General features: G+C 43.7%; 1 protein-coding gene across 1 annotated transcript; it reads right to left on the reverse strand.

Annotated features, from left to right (window-relative positions):
• Positions 1–1,715: 1,715 nt before the first annotated feature.
• Positions 1,716–10,671, reverse strand: LOC122926092 (carbohydrate sulfotransferase 1-like). Its single transcript, XM_044277478.1, has 2 exons — positions 10,527–10,671; positions 1,716–2,803 (listed from the first exon to the last, which is right to left on the reverse strand). Exons 1-2 carry the CDS (start codon positions 10,669–10,671, stop codon positions 1,716–1,718), a joined length of 1,233 nt encoding a protein of 410 aa, XP_044133413.1.
• Between the last annotated feature and the right edge of the window lie 2,149 nt (positions 10,672–12,820).

Consider the following 12,820-nt stretch of genomic DNA (forward strand, 5'->3'; position numbering starts at 1 on the left):
CCGTGTGCTGTCCGCATCTGTGGCTCAGTTCCGCGACCCTGCCAAAAAAATATAACATGTCCTACTCTTGTCCGCGATTTGCAGGCAAGAATAGGCATTTATATTGCCGGCGCCCGTTCCATTCCGCAAATTGCGGAAGGCAACACTGGCGCCTTCCGTTTTTTTGCGGATCCGCGGTTTGCGGACCGCAAAAAACGGCACGGTCGTGTGCACGAGTGAATGAGGCCTTAGAATGAGCTGTTCAAAAGGACACGTCCCCGATCCAATAAAGGACACTGTTAAGGTGGCAGGCCACTGTGGAGGTCACTGTCAAGGGGGTGGTATGCTGTGAAAGTCACTGTTAAAAGGGAAGGCTGCTGTAAAGGTAAAAAATAAGGGGGTGGGCTGCTGTGGCGGTCCAATTTTAAGGGACGGGGCACTGTGGGGGTCAGTGTTAAGGGGTGGGGGGCTGTGGAGGTCACTGTTTTGGGGGCGGGGTGCTGTAGATGTCACTGTTATAGTAGATAGTGTTGATATCTTTTAACGACACATACAAACAATAAATGAAATAGATTAAATATAGCAGAGCGAAGCCGGGTCCTTCAGCTAGTTATAATCATAAATTCCGAAAAGCGATGTGGATGAATCCTGTACATGTAGAGTTCCTTCCTAATCTCGTAGTAGCCTTTTAGAGAAGTCTCTCTTTACAGCGCTGTAAAATATGTTGGAATATAAATAGGCAATAACTGAAAGGAAATTCCTGCATGAACCCCTTCTGTACAGTCTGCATTAGATTCATATACTCTGCTTCTATTACATAGAAAATACTGTTACATTGGAAAAGGAAACACAATTGAATATAAAGTAATTTGTAACTTTTACAAAAAAATGCCTGATCTTTTTTCCAATTTGATATAAACAGAACATCATTAGAGTGCATGTTGTTTGCGGATGCGGGCCCATTCTCTTGACAATACATTCTGCACCACAAAAAAAATAGAACATGTTCCGTTTTTTTGCGGTGCGGACGCATGGACCAAAAACCCACAAAAGCGCTTTGCAGTGCTTCCTTGGGCTTCCGATCTGTGCCTCCACTCCGCTCTGTTGCTTGCAGATTGTGGACCCATTCAAGTCAAAGGGTCCGCATCTGTGATACGGAGTGCACATGGCTGGTTCCTTATATTGCAGAGTCCGCTGTTAGCGGTCCTCAATACGGGCATCATGGCCATACGGATGTGTGCATGAGCCCTTAGGCTGAGTTTATATCAGCGTTGTGTGTTCCATCAGAGGAACAGAAAAATGGGAAAAAACAAATCCCTTGTATTCACTACATGTTTGAATGGGTTATTTTAAGCATCACTTGTGTTGTTTGTGTCAGTTCTACCAGGTTTCCGTTACTGTCTGTTGGGAGTCCTGTCTGTTGTACTTTTTCGCTTGTCAAAACTAAGGCAGCGTTCACATCAGTTGGAGCAGAACAAAGAAAATAAGTGACGTGCTGGATTACAAAAAAAAAAAAAAAGCACAACTGATGCTCATAATAAAATGTTTTTTCCCCATTTTTCTGCTCCTCCGATGGCACAGAAATGCGGAAACACAATGCTGATGTGAAATTAGCCTTACATTTTGTCGTTCATTGATACGAACCTGTCTAGACTTGACCCTCATGATATCCCATTAATCTCTGTTGATTTGAAATTGCAGCTGACACCACAAATTTTCCTTTTTTTACTTTTTTATTAGATAAATGGTAGAAATACCCTTGGTTCCACAAGGCTATGAGAAAGGTTTCTCAGCTGGTGGACGGAGTCGACCATTTGATAACCAAGTTGGGACAGGGTGGTATTGCATATAATCTGCACAGTTTGAATTATACTGAAATGCAAGTGTAGCCTCCAGTTCTCCACAGTTTCTGCAGATTTTCGGATGGTTGAATATTTGTGAGGATTAGGAGGAACTGTTGCATTGGTGTTCTCCTCAATCCATGCCGAGAGACCTTCCTTCCAATGGAGGCCAACAAAGTTGTAGATTTCCTTGGTTTTTTTGATAGGATCCTTAGCAAGATCTTCATGCCGTACCAGTATATACTTCCCTCTCAGCCAAGAAGGTCTACTGAAAGCAGTTTCCACTGAGTTACTGTAATCCATACATATGTTCCTGATTGCTGACAGGTCAATGTTGTGAGGCTTTCGGCCTGATGAGTTCCATATATGGTAAGATCTATATATGTCTCCAAAAGTGCTTAATCTTGAGGCCAGTACTGCTCTGGGGTCCCTGACGAGGTGAACTATTTTAAGGTTAAGTCTTGGATCCTCCACTAGAGTCCTCATATGGTTGATCTCAGGAATTCTGATGGTTTTTATGGCCATGGTTTTGTAGGATCGACAGCTTGTAGAGGCCAAAGTCAGGTTTATCTTTCGACACAATGTGAAACATTTGCTTTCATCGAATTCCTGTGACTGGCTGCATACAGGAGGAGAGCATAAGGCTTTACTTGCTCCACTTCTGAAAAGTGAAGATGTAACGTGATCTTTAGGGGCTGGCTTGATGTAGTTTTCCAGGAGATAGAAGTCACAGTCATATAGGTTATGCAGCAGGTCTCTGTAGGCCCCAAGAAGTGATCTCCTCTCTAATGTAGGCAGCCCATTGGCATTGGAAAACATACCCTGTACATGGTAAAGAGGCTCATATAGATAGAAGACATCTGGATTTTGGTTAAAAAGTTGCCCAAGAAATGAAGATCCACTTCTGGCAGTAGCAAGTATAAGGATGTGCTTTCTGCTCTCCTGTCCATTCTCATCTTCACAGAAAACTCTTGCAGCATTTTCTACAAATGAAAGTGCATATATGAAAATTACTGTCTCTAGGTAAAATATAATTCACCAGTTGAACTACAGTTCCATCTTGTGGTATGATCATGTTAATACACTCTGTTGACAGTCTTTATTTTCTACTAAGCATAGTCCCTTTTTTTGCAGCAAGGAACTGTAAGGCTAAGACTATGAAAACATTTGGTTGCAACGTCAATGTTTCCCTATGGGGAAGGGTCAGATTGTTTGCAGTGGTCTCAAGGCCAACCCCTACCTTCTGATTTGGCAACACAGGGATGTTTATCCCATGATTGTCCCCAGAGGCGTTTATCCCATGGTTATCCCAGCTCCTGCACAAGTGCGTAGCTCCAGCAATATACTTCTGCTTTGGATCCCCCCCTACCATCTCTCCAGGGATTCATGTGAAAAATTATAAACTAGAATCTTGGCACTTTTATTTTTCATAAGAATTACTTTGTACCTATTATATCTCCATTTCATTGTGTAAATCTGTGAGAAGAACAATAACCCGGAAACTGCTAATGATTAGAATGGGGAGGGCAATAAGTGCATAAACAGTACGGTCATAAAGCGAGGACACTGCAGAAGGAGTCCTACAGAAATGTACAGGGAGTGAAATGAGGAGTCCGCTGTTCTTTATGGGACCAGACTAATGATCTGACTAGATGTTTGTGGAGTTACAGCCTCTAAAATGTTAATAATGTACAAGGTCAACAACATGGGGAGGAAATGATGTCCAAAAGCGCCATTTCTGTAGCAGCACAATGCAAATAAAACACAAAAATAACTGAAGAAGACATCAAAATCCTGAGATGTAAGGCTACTTGCACACCAGCGCTTTCGCTGGATCCGTCATGGATCAGCAAAAATGTATCCGTCACGATAATACAACCATCTGCATCCGCTCTCAACGGATCCGGTTGTATTATCTCAAATAGCCAAGACGGATCCGTCATGTACACCACTGAAAGTCAATGGGAGACTGATTTTTATTCTTACAGTGTGAGTCTTGCTCCGCACCACATCGCGGACCGAAAAACGCTGTCCGCGATGTGGATGCAACAGAACGGAATGCATTCTGGTGCACTCTGTTTCGTTCAGTTCCGTTTTGTCCCCATTGACAATGAATTGGGACAAAACTGAAGTATTTTCTTCCGCTATTGAGATCCTATGACGGATCTCAATAGCGGAAAGGGAAAGCGCAAATGTGAAAGTAGCCTAAGATGTACAGAAATGTTACAGATTGAACAGGATCAAAGAGAATGTTATTACAAGCTACTTCTCTGGAGATCACTACTACACTTGTACTTATCTTCTCTGTTCTGTTTTATTCTACTTGATTCTACTTAATGTAATTGCATTCACTCAAAAATTCTACTTCTTACTTACTGGAAATGATCTCTTATACACTTATTAAAGAGGTTGTCTCACTTCAGCAAGTGGCAGCCGCATTTATCATGTAGTGAAAGTTAATACAAGGCACTTACTAATGTTACGACCACCGTGCAATCCAGCAGTGGTGGACATGCTTGCACACTATAGGAAAAAGCTCTGTCCTCTCTGGTGGCCGGGACCGTGGAAGCTCACATAGGCCGTCACTTTTTCCTATAGTATGCAAACACAACCACCGCTGCTGGATTGAAGGGTGGTTGTGACTATGGAAACAAGCAGTATGTAATGTGATTGAAAAATGAATCAAGCCAGCAGAGGAGGCAATATGGACAATCACAATACATTAGTAAGTGCCTTTTATTATTTAGAGAAAGCTAATACATGTCATTTGCTGCAGTGAGACAATTCCTTTAATTTTAATAATAAAATTAACATCTGGTACCAGTGGGTACTGGATTGTCAATGTTGGCCAAGAACGGCTGGTTTGGCTGACACACTGATGTGTGAGGGGAGCTTCCGACTCATCATCTGTTGAGGGAGACAAGGATCAGGAGAAATTAATATTTTTGACCCATCCTTTTGCTCTTTGGGGAGATAAGCTGCCACCAGAACTGTCTGGCAGTAGCTTTCTCCCCTCTCCACATAGCATACACAGACAGTATGTGTATGTTGGAGATGGGAGAGATAGCTTCTGCTGAACAATAGATATTGAATGTGTATGGCCAGCTTAACACTGAAAATAGCACTGGCCATCAATTGTCTAATGCAGGCATCCTCAAACTGCGGCCCTCCAGCTGTTGTAAAACTACAACTCCCACAATGCCCTGCTGTAGGCTGTAATTTTGAAACAGCTGGAGGGCTGCAGTTTGAGGATGCCTGGTCTAATGCTACATATACAAACAACCACCATGTGTCTAACAATGAATATATCACCGACAATCAGGAGCCTAACCTGCATATACCACTGACCTCCAGATATCTAACACTGAATACACAGGCCATGGGCCACCAGGTGTCTAAGGGTACTTTCACACTTGCGGCAGAGTGATCCGGCAAGCAGTCCCGTCGCCGGAACTGCCTGCCGGATCCGTCAAAACATATGCCAACCAATGGCATTTGTAAGACTGATCTGTCTGACAAATGCATTGGAATGCAGGATCTGTCTTTCCGGTGTCATCCGGAAAAACGGATCTGGCATTAATTGTTTTCACATTTTTTTCAGTCTGCGCATGCGCAGACCAGAAGGAAAGTTCCAGCATTCCGGTATTTTGAATGCTGGATCCGGCCAGGGCAGTCTTTGCTGCAGGGCAAAAGGGGCAGCTGCCCCGGGCCCAGTTGCTCCTGGGGGCCGAAGGGAGCTCCGTTTCCCGAGTCCCGACTCCCAGTCCCACATCCCATTCTGATTCACACACTATGCGCAGCAGCGCCAGCAGCAGTCTTCAGAACAACTTACAAGCGCTGGCTGCACTGCTTAGCAAGCGCGTCGGCGCCCCCCCGCCGTCACGTGGTAAAAGGGTGTGTGTGTGTGACTCACCGTCCGCAGCCTGGAGTGGTGCCACGGCGGAGCAGCCAGGCCAGCAGCAGGGAGTCCAGGGACTAAGCCTCCGCCTCCGGTCCGGAGCTAAAGGGATTAGGTGGTGATTAGGTGGTCAGCCTCACGTGACCAGACCAAGGCACCAGTGACTCACTCACCTAGTACTTACCTTACACAGCCAGACCTGAGACCTGCCACTGCCGCGCCAGGAGGGGAGGAGGTAGGTAAAGCAAAAAGCAGCACGCATAATGATTTTATTTTATATTAGAAATTTAGGCCGGTCAGTCGGTCATGTCACCCCGAATTAATAATTAACCCCAGATGATCAGATCCATTCATAAATTAGTGGGGGATAGAGACAGACGGCCCCAGGAGACATAAGGGGTTGGGTTGGGTTCTCTCTGTCTGCAGTCTGCTGCTGAACTGTGGCCTGGGGCCCCACCACCGGCCACATTTACTAATCTCGCCTCAGGGTCAGGGGGGCCCTCATGGTGTGGACTGGACTGGTCATTTTCACTAAGGAAGAATAGTTTAACCATTTATGTGCAAAAGAGAAAATAAGAAGTCAGCTCCAATCAGATATCAATCTGCACATAGACCAAGAGTCTAGTTGGTCTATGTGCAGATATCAAATAGCGGAGTGCACCCGAATACATTTCATTCTGGTTTGTTGCGTTCCCATGCTGGACACAAAATCGCTGCAAGCGTTTTTGTGTGCGGCATGGGAAACTGACCAATCCGGATACGGCACCTAAAACCATGTAAGTCAATGGCACCAGATCCATTTTTTTCAGATACAAAAAAATTGATTCGCCACCCATTGACTTCCTTGGTTTCTTAATTTTCAATATACTGTAATACACCCGGGATCTATTCTGAATGAATGCAGCCGGTTGTATTATTACAATGGAAGAGTTTTACTGTGGTTTTGAGATCCCATGCCGGATCTCAAAACCGTACATCAAAAACGCTGATGTGAAAGTAACCTCACCAAGGCCCTTTTTTACTGATTACTTAGTTTGGTGGGGAAGCCAGCTCTAAAAGGAGTCCCGGTTGATCTAAACTTGATCCATTTAAGAATTAGAGGCCAGTGTGCTCTTGGGAGAATTCAGTAGAGACCTTATAAAGACAACATTTTAAAAATCATGTCCAATCACAGATGGACTCTAATCAAGGTGTAGAGACATTGCAAAGATTATCAAGAAAAATGGGAGGGATAGCTAAATCTCAAGTGACATAGCAGAGGTTCTGAATACTTATGTCTATGCCAAATTACATTTTTCAATTTTTAATAAATTTGCAAACATTTCTAAAAGTCTGTTTTCACTTTCTCCTTTTGACCTATTTCTTCGTATTGACTGAAGATTGCTTCAGGCAAACATCATATTATTATTTTTTTAAGCACTAGGCCACAGCATAACAAAATGTAAAAGAAGTGAAGGCCCTTCCACTCACCCCCCTAAGCAGCTCTGCAAGTGGAGCCAACCAGTTCTGTTCACAATATAGGACAGGTTTCTGTCGGTCATTTTGAATCATTCCCGGAAAATCCCTTTAAGAATGATTTTAGGGATTTAGGTCACAAGCTTAGGGCAAGTTTTTCAAGGGTCGTGCGACCTAAGCGTGGCTTGAACCACCCACTGACTAATTTTTTATTTTAGGTGCATAAAAATTATATCTTTATTATTTCTATTTAAAAGTTGAACTCTAAATGTGATTAAAAGTCCTCAGAATGAGCGGTGAGACTATTGTATATGTTTATATACCCCTCTTGGTATATGTCACTGGATGGGATAGCTCCTGATACAGTTCTCAGGGCTTGCCCAAATCCCTATCTCTTTATAGCAACTTTATATTTAGTTGCACTATGTCTCTGCTATGAGGGCTCACTCCGCTCAGTCTGATTCTAAAATGTGTGCGCCCGCTTCCCTACATGTTTCGCCGAGCCTTCGGCGTCCTCAGGGGATATGCAGGTCTGCATATCCCCTGAGGACGCCGAAGGCTCGGCGAAACATGTAGGGAAGCGGGCGCACACATTTTAGAATCAGACTGAGCGGAGTGAGCCCTCATAGCAGAGACATAGTGCAACTAAATATAAAGTTGCTATAAAGAGATAGGGATTTGGGCAAGCCCTGAGAACTGTATCAGGAGCTATCCCATCCAGTGACATATACCAAGAGGGGTATATAAACATATACAATAGTCTCACCGCTCATTCTGAGGACTTTTAATCACATTTAGAGTTCAACTTTTAAATAGAAATAATAAAGATATAATTTTTATGCACCTAAAATAAAAAATTAGTCAGTGGGTGGTTCAAGCCACGCTTAGGTCGCACGACCCTTGAAAAATTTGGTTATATATTGTAATAGCGTGGCCACCCCCTGTAGGACCTATCAGTCTGTTGCATATAAGCTTAGGGCAAGGACCTCAAAGGTAGTGTTTTCCGAAATACTACCTGTACCACAAGCCACACAAGAAAGGCAGCAGGAGATTAGGGAGGTTAACAAGTGGCTCAAGAACTGGTGTAGGAAGGAGGGGTTTTGGTTCCTGGAGAATTGGGCCGACTTCTCTGTCAGCTACAGGCTCTATGGTAGGAATAGGCTGCACCTCAGTGGGGAAGGTGCAGCTGTTTTGGGGGAGAAGATGGCTAGAAGGTTGGAAGAGTGTTTAAACTAGGGACTGGGGGGGAGGGTAATTACGTAATAGGATGGGAAGATAGTGCAGATAGAGACCGGGGGCAAGGTAGTGAGACTGGGGGAGGAATGGAAGGAGGCACTAGAAGAGTTCATCAGGAAAGGAGTAGTGTGAAAAATATCCCAAATCCTCTTAATTGTATGTACACTAATGCCAGAAGCCTAATAAAACTGTTGAACTTATGTGTGAGGAGGACTATGACATAGTGGGAATAACTGAGACATGGCTGGATGATAGCTATGACTGGGCAGTTGATGTACAAGGTTACAGTCTGTTTAGAAAGGATCATCATAACCGGAGAGGGAGAGGGCTCTGCCTTTATGTAAAGTCCTGTCTAAAGCCCACAGTCCGAGAAGATATAAGTGAGGGACATGAAAATGTGGAGTCACTGTGGGTAGAAATACATGGAGTCAAAAACAATAATAAAATACTAATAGGAGTTTATTATAAACCACCTAATATACCAGAGTCCACAGAAAATGAGAAAGCAAATCACGAGGTCATTATTATGGGGGACTTCAACTACCCAGATATAGACTGGGAAACTGAAAGATGTAGACCTCATGAAGGAAACTGGTTCTTGACAATAACCAAAGACAATTAGCTTTCCCAACTGATTCAGGACCCGATTAGAGGGACTGTCATACTGGACTTAGTATTAACCCATAGACCTGACAAATGTGCAGGTCCGGAGAAGCTTGGGAAATAGTGACCCATCCTTATTTCTAATTGTGAGGTACATACCTTATGGGTAGAAAAGGGTAAGGAACAAGAAAATACCAATATGGATAAATAGAATTGTAAAGAGAGCAATAAATGACAAAAAGAAAGCATTTAAATTACTAAAATGCTTGGACTGGGAGAAAATGTCTGTATGTGGGTAAGTAACTGACTCAGTGATAGAAAACAGAGGGTGGTTATTAACGGTACACACTCAGATTGGGTCACTGTTACTAGTGGAGTACCTCAGGGGTCAGTATTGGGCCCTATTCTCTTCAATATATTTATTAATGATCTTGGAGAAGCCTTCATAGTAAAGTATCAATTTTTGCAGATGACACTAAACTGTGTAAAGTAATTAACACTGAAGAGGACAGTTTACTACTGCAGAGGGATCTGGATAGATTGGAGGCTTGGGCAGAGAAGTGGCAGATGAGGTTTAACACTGACAAATGTAAGGTTATGCATATGGGAAGGAATAATGCAAGTCACCCGTACATACTAAATGATAAAACATTGGGTAACACTGACATGGAAAAGGACTTAGGAATATTAGTGAACAGCAAACTAAGCAGTAAAAACCAGTGTCAGGCAGCTGCTGCCAAGGCCAATAAGATAATGGGTTGCATCAAAAGGGGCATAGATGCCCGTGATGAGAACATAGTCCTACCACTTTACAAATCACTGGTCAGACCACACATGGAGTACTGTGTACAGTTCTGGGCTCCAGTGAACAAGGCAGACATAGCAGACCTAGGGAGGGTTCAGAGGAGGGCAACTAAAGTAATAACTGGAATGGGGCAACTACAGTACCCTGAAAGATTATCAACATTAGGGTTATTCCCTTTAGAAAAAAGACGACTGAGAGGAGATCTAATTACTATGTATAAATATATCAGGGGTCAGTACAGAGATCTATCCCATCAGCTATTTATCCCCAGGACTGTGACTGTGACGAGGGGACATCCTCTGTGTCTCGAGGAAAGAAGGTGTCTACACAAACATAGAAAAGGATTCTTTACGGTAAGAGCAGTGAGACTATGGAACTCTCTGCCTGAGGAGGTGGTGATGGTGAGTACAATAAAATAATTCAAGAGGGGCTTGGATGTATTTCTGGAGCGTAATAATATTACAGGCTATAGCTACTAGAGAGGGGTCATTGATCCAGGGAGTTATTCTGATTGCCTGATTACTGTACAGCGGCACGAAGCGCACGGCGTCATAGCAACTAATGCCGTGTGCTTGTGCACTCAGTAGGATGGCAGGCTGGGTTTCCACGGACTGTGTGAATGAGGCCTAATACAAGCTACAACAAAACTATTTCTGATCAGCAGTGAAAATTTGTACACAACAGAAAGCAAGACAAGTGATTTTGTCACCTTTGATGTTTCCACAGCGATTTTCGGCTGTCACGCTCCTGCAAGGTGATATGAAGTTCATCCTGATGGACTTAATGGCTGTGTACTGGATTCCCAGGGATGCAAACACTAACAGCACAAGCACTTTCCATGAACACTCCACCATCATTCAAAATTTACATAGCTTCAGCTGGGTGTGTTACCTTGTATCCACGGCTCCTGTGTAAGACATTAAATAACCGTGACTTGAGGGAACAATTACACAAATCTTAATTATTTTGTTACATTGCTAACTGGATTCCACTTTAATGTTAATATAGTACAAATACAAAAGGTGGCCATACACATTCAGTAGCTGACAGCGAACAATTGTTCTACTGACATCTATCTCTGCTCACGACCATCTGACTAGCCCCTACACATGCAAGTTCGGTGCAGCCGAGCATGCATGTGCTGCCAATAGGGAGAGAGGACAAAGCCGCTGCCAGACACAGAACTAAAGGATATGGAAAAAAATTGACTTGGCCTAATCTCTCTCCAGCACCATCAGGCGAGAGTCAGGAGCTCCCCGTATACATTAGACTACAGGCTTAAATCCACCATTCTCAGCAAGTTAGGCTAATGAGTATGAGGTCCTTTAGTGGCACTTAGCATGGAGTTTTTAACCTTATGCCCCTCCATTTTAATAGGACATGCACCAAAGCTATGGCATTCGAATCACATGATGTGCATATGAACCACTGTATCACAAATCTAAATCTAAAACAGACCCCAGACCAAATCCCACAAGCTAATACAGATCCGAGACCAGATCTAAAAAATGAAGACCAGTCCCCCAAAATTATTACACACCTCAAACAAGACTGTGGCGTTATCTTTCCTCCTTCCTGCAGTCTTCTTGTCTTCCAAGCGCAGCCGCAAACAATGTCCTGATACTAGTCCTGGTATTAGGATGTTTTTTTGTGGTAGCATCCAGAAGTGAAAGGACAGCAGGAAGGAGGAGAGTTGAATCAGAGAACCATGAAGGTTTATCTGCTCTTCCTTTTTTCTGGTATTCTCCCAGACCTTCCAGGGGAGTTTGTAGGTATGATATATTATAGATATAACCTGGGCAGCAAGGGGTGCTTAAAAAGTGACAACTACTCTGAGCAGGACAGGTTTCAGTTCTATTTGGAAACACTGTCAATACCACCCTTGGCTTGAGAATCACATAGCATGTTTACTGAGATGGCCATTGGCCACCAACCCTAGTTAGCTTGACATCTGCCTGTTCCCACTTTACTATGAGTGTTCCATTGACTACACGCCACCACTGCTCTCAAAGGTTATCATGGTGTACAAGAAGACAGAAATGGAGGCTGGAATGGAGGACTGTTCTCTTTAATGATGAGCAGGTGTGGACTGGCCAGAGACATTACAGGGAATGGTCCCTGTGGGATGATGCCCATAGAGCCACCAGAACCATCCTCATGGTCACTGTCAAACTAGGGGCACTATAGGGTCATTATTAGAAGAAGTCCAGGCCGCATACAAAAGGTAGGGTTGGCTTGGAGCTGTGGCTGTATCTCACCTCCTAAGGCTTGTATTACACTGTAGTCAGCCAGATCATTGCATAGAAAGTGTTCCAGATTCCAGATTCCAATCCAGATTTTTAAACAGCGCTCTCCTCCACTAACGAGCAGGCGATTGCCGGGAAGAAACGCTTCCATTCCGACAATCGCCTGCCTGATCGTCTGGTGTAATCCTAGCCTAACACCTGCTCCATATCTTAGAGACAATTATGGGAGGAGGACAGAACACAGAAATTATTAATGGCCCCTAGAGAGGGACAAGCTTTTGGGAAGGTATTTTGTGCTACACTATGGTATTGCTGACCCTGTGTTGCCCCGCCTTCTGTCAATTTGGACCCACCTATAATATTGGTGTCCACTTTTAGTTTTTTTTTCCAGGGCCACTTTAAGTTCCTAGTTCGCCCCTGTCAATGAGTCCCGCTTTTGTCTCGGATGCAATGATAGCTGGAGATTAGTCAGAAGACCATGTAGGCAACGCCATGAAGAGGCCTTCACAAATGGAATATCACACTGGTCCTACTCCCAGGAATATGGTGTGGGTGGGCACATGTATGGTAGATGAACCCTTGTAGTCTTCATTTCACATACAATTGCAGCTTGGCATTACATTGATTTGGTTGTGGAACCAATGGTATGGCCATTTATCCAAAGTGTCCCAGGAGCAATTTTTTATCAGGACAACGCCAGGCCGCATCTTGTTCATTCTACTGTGAGCAGCCTGTGTTGCATAAATGTTCTACTGTG

Source organism: Bufo gargarizans, chromosome 2 (assembly GCF_014858855.1).
Source record: "Bufo gargarizans isolate SCDJY-AF-19 chromosome 2, ASM1485885v1, whole genome shotgun sequence".
NCBI lineage: Eukaryota > Metazoa > Chordata > Amphibia > Anura > Bufonidae > Bufo > Bufo gargarizans.

Coding starts and splice junctions, on each gene's coding strand:
- LOC122926092 (XM_044277478.1), bottom strand. CDS start 10,671: ATGGTGGAGTGTTCATGGAAAGTGCTTGTGCTGTTAGTGTTTGCATCC. Junction 2,804..10,526: donor TCGCTGTGGAAACATCAAAG/GTGACAAAATCA, acceptor TTTCATTTGTAG/AAAATGCTGCAAGAGTTTTC.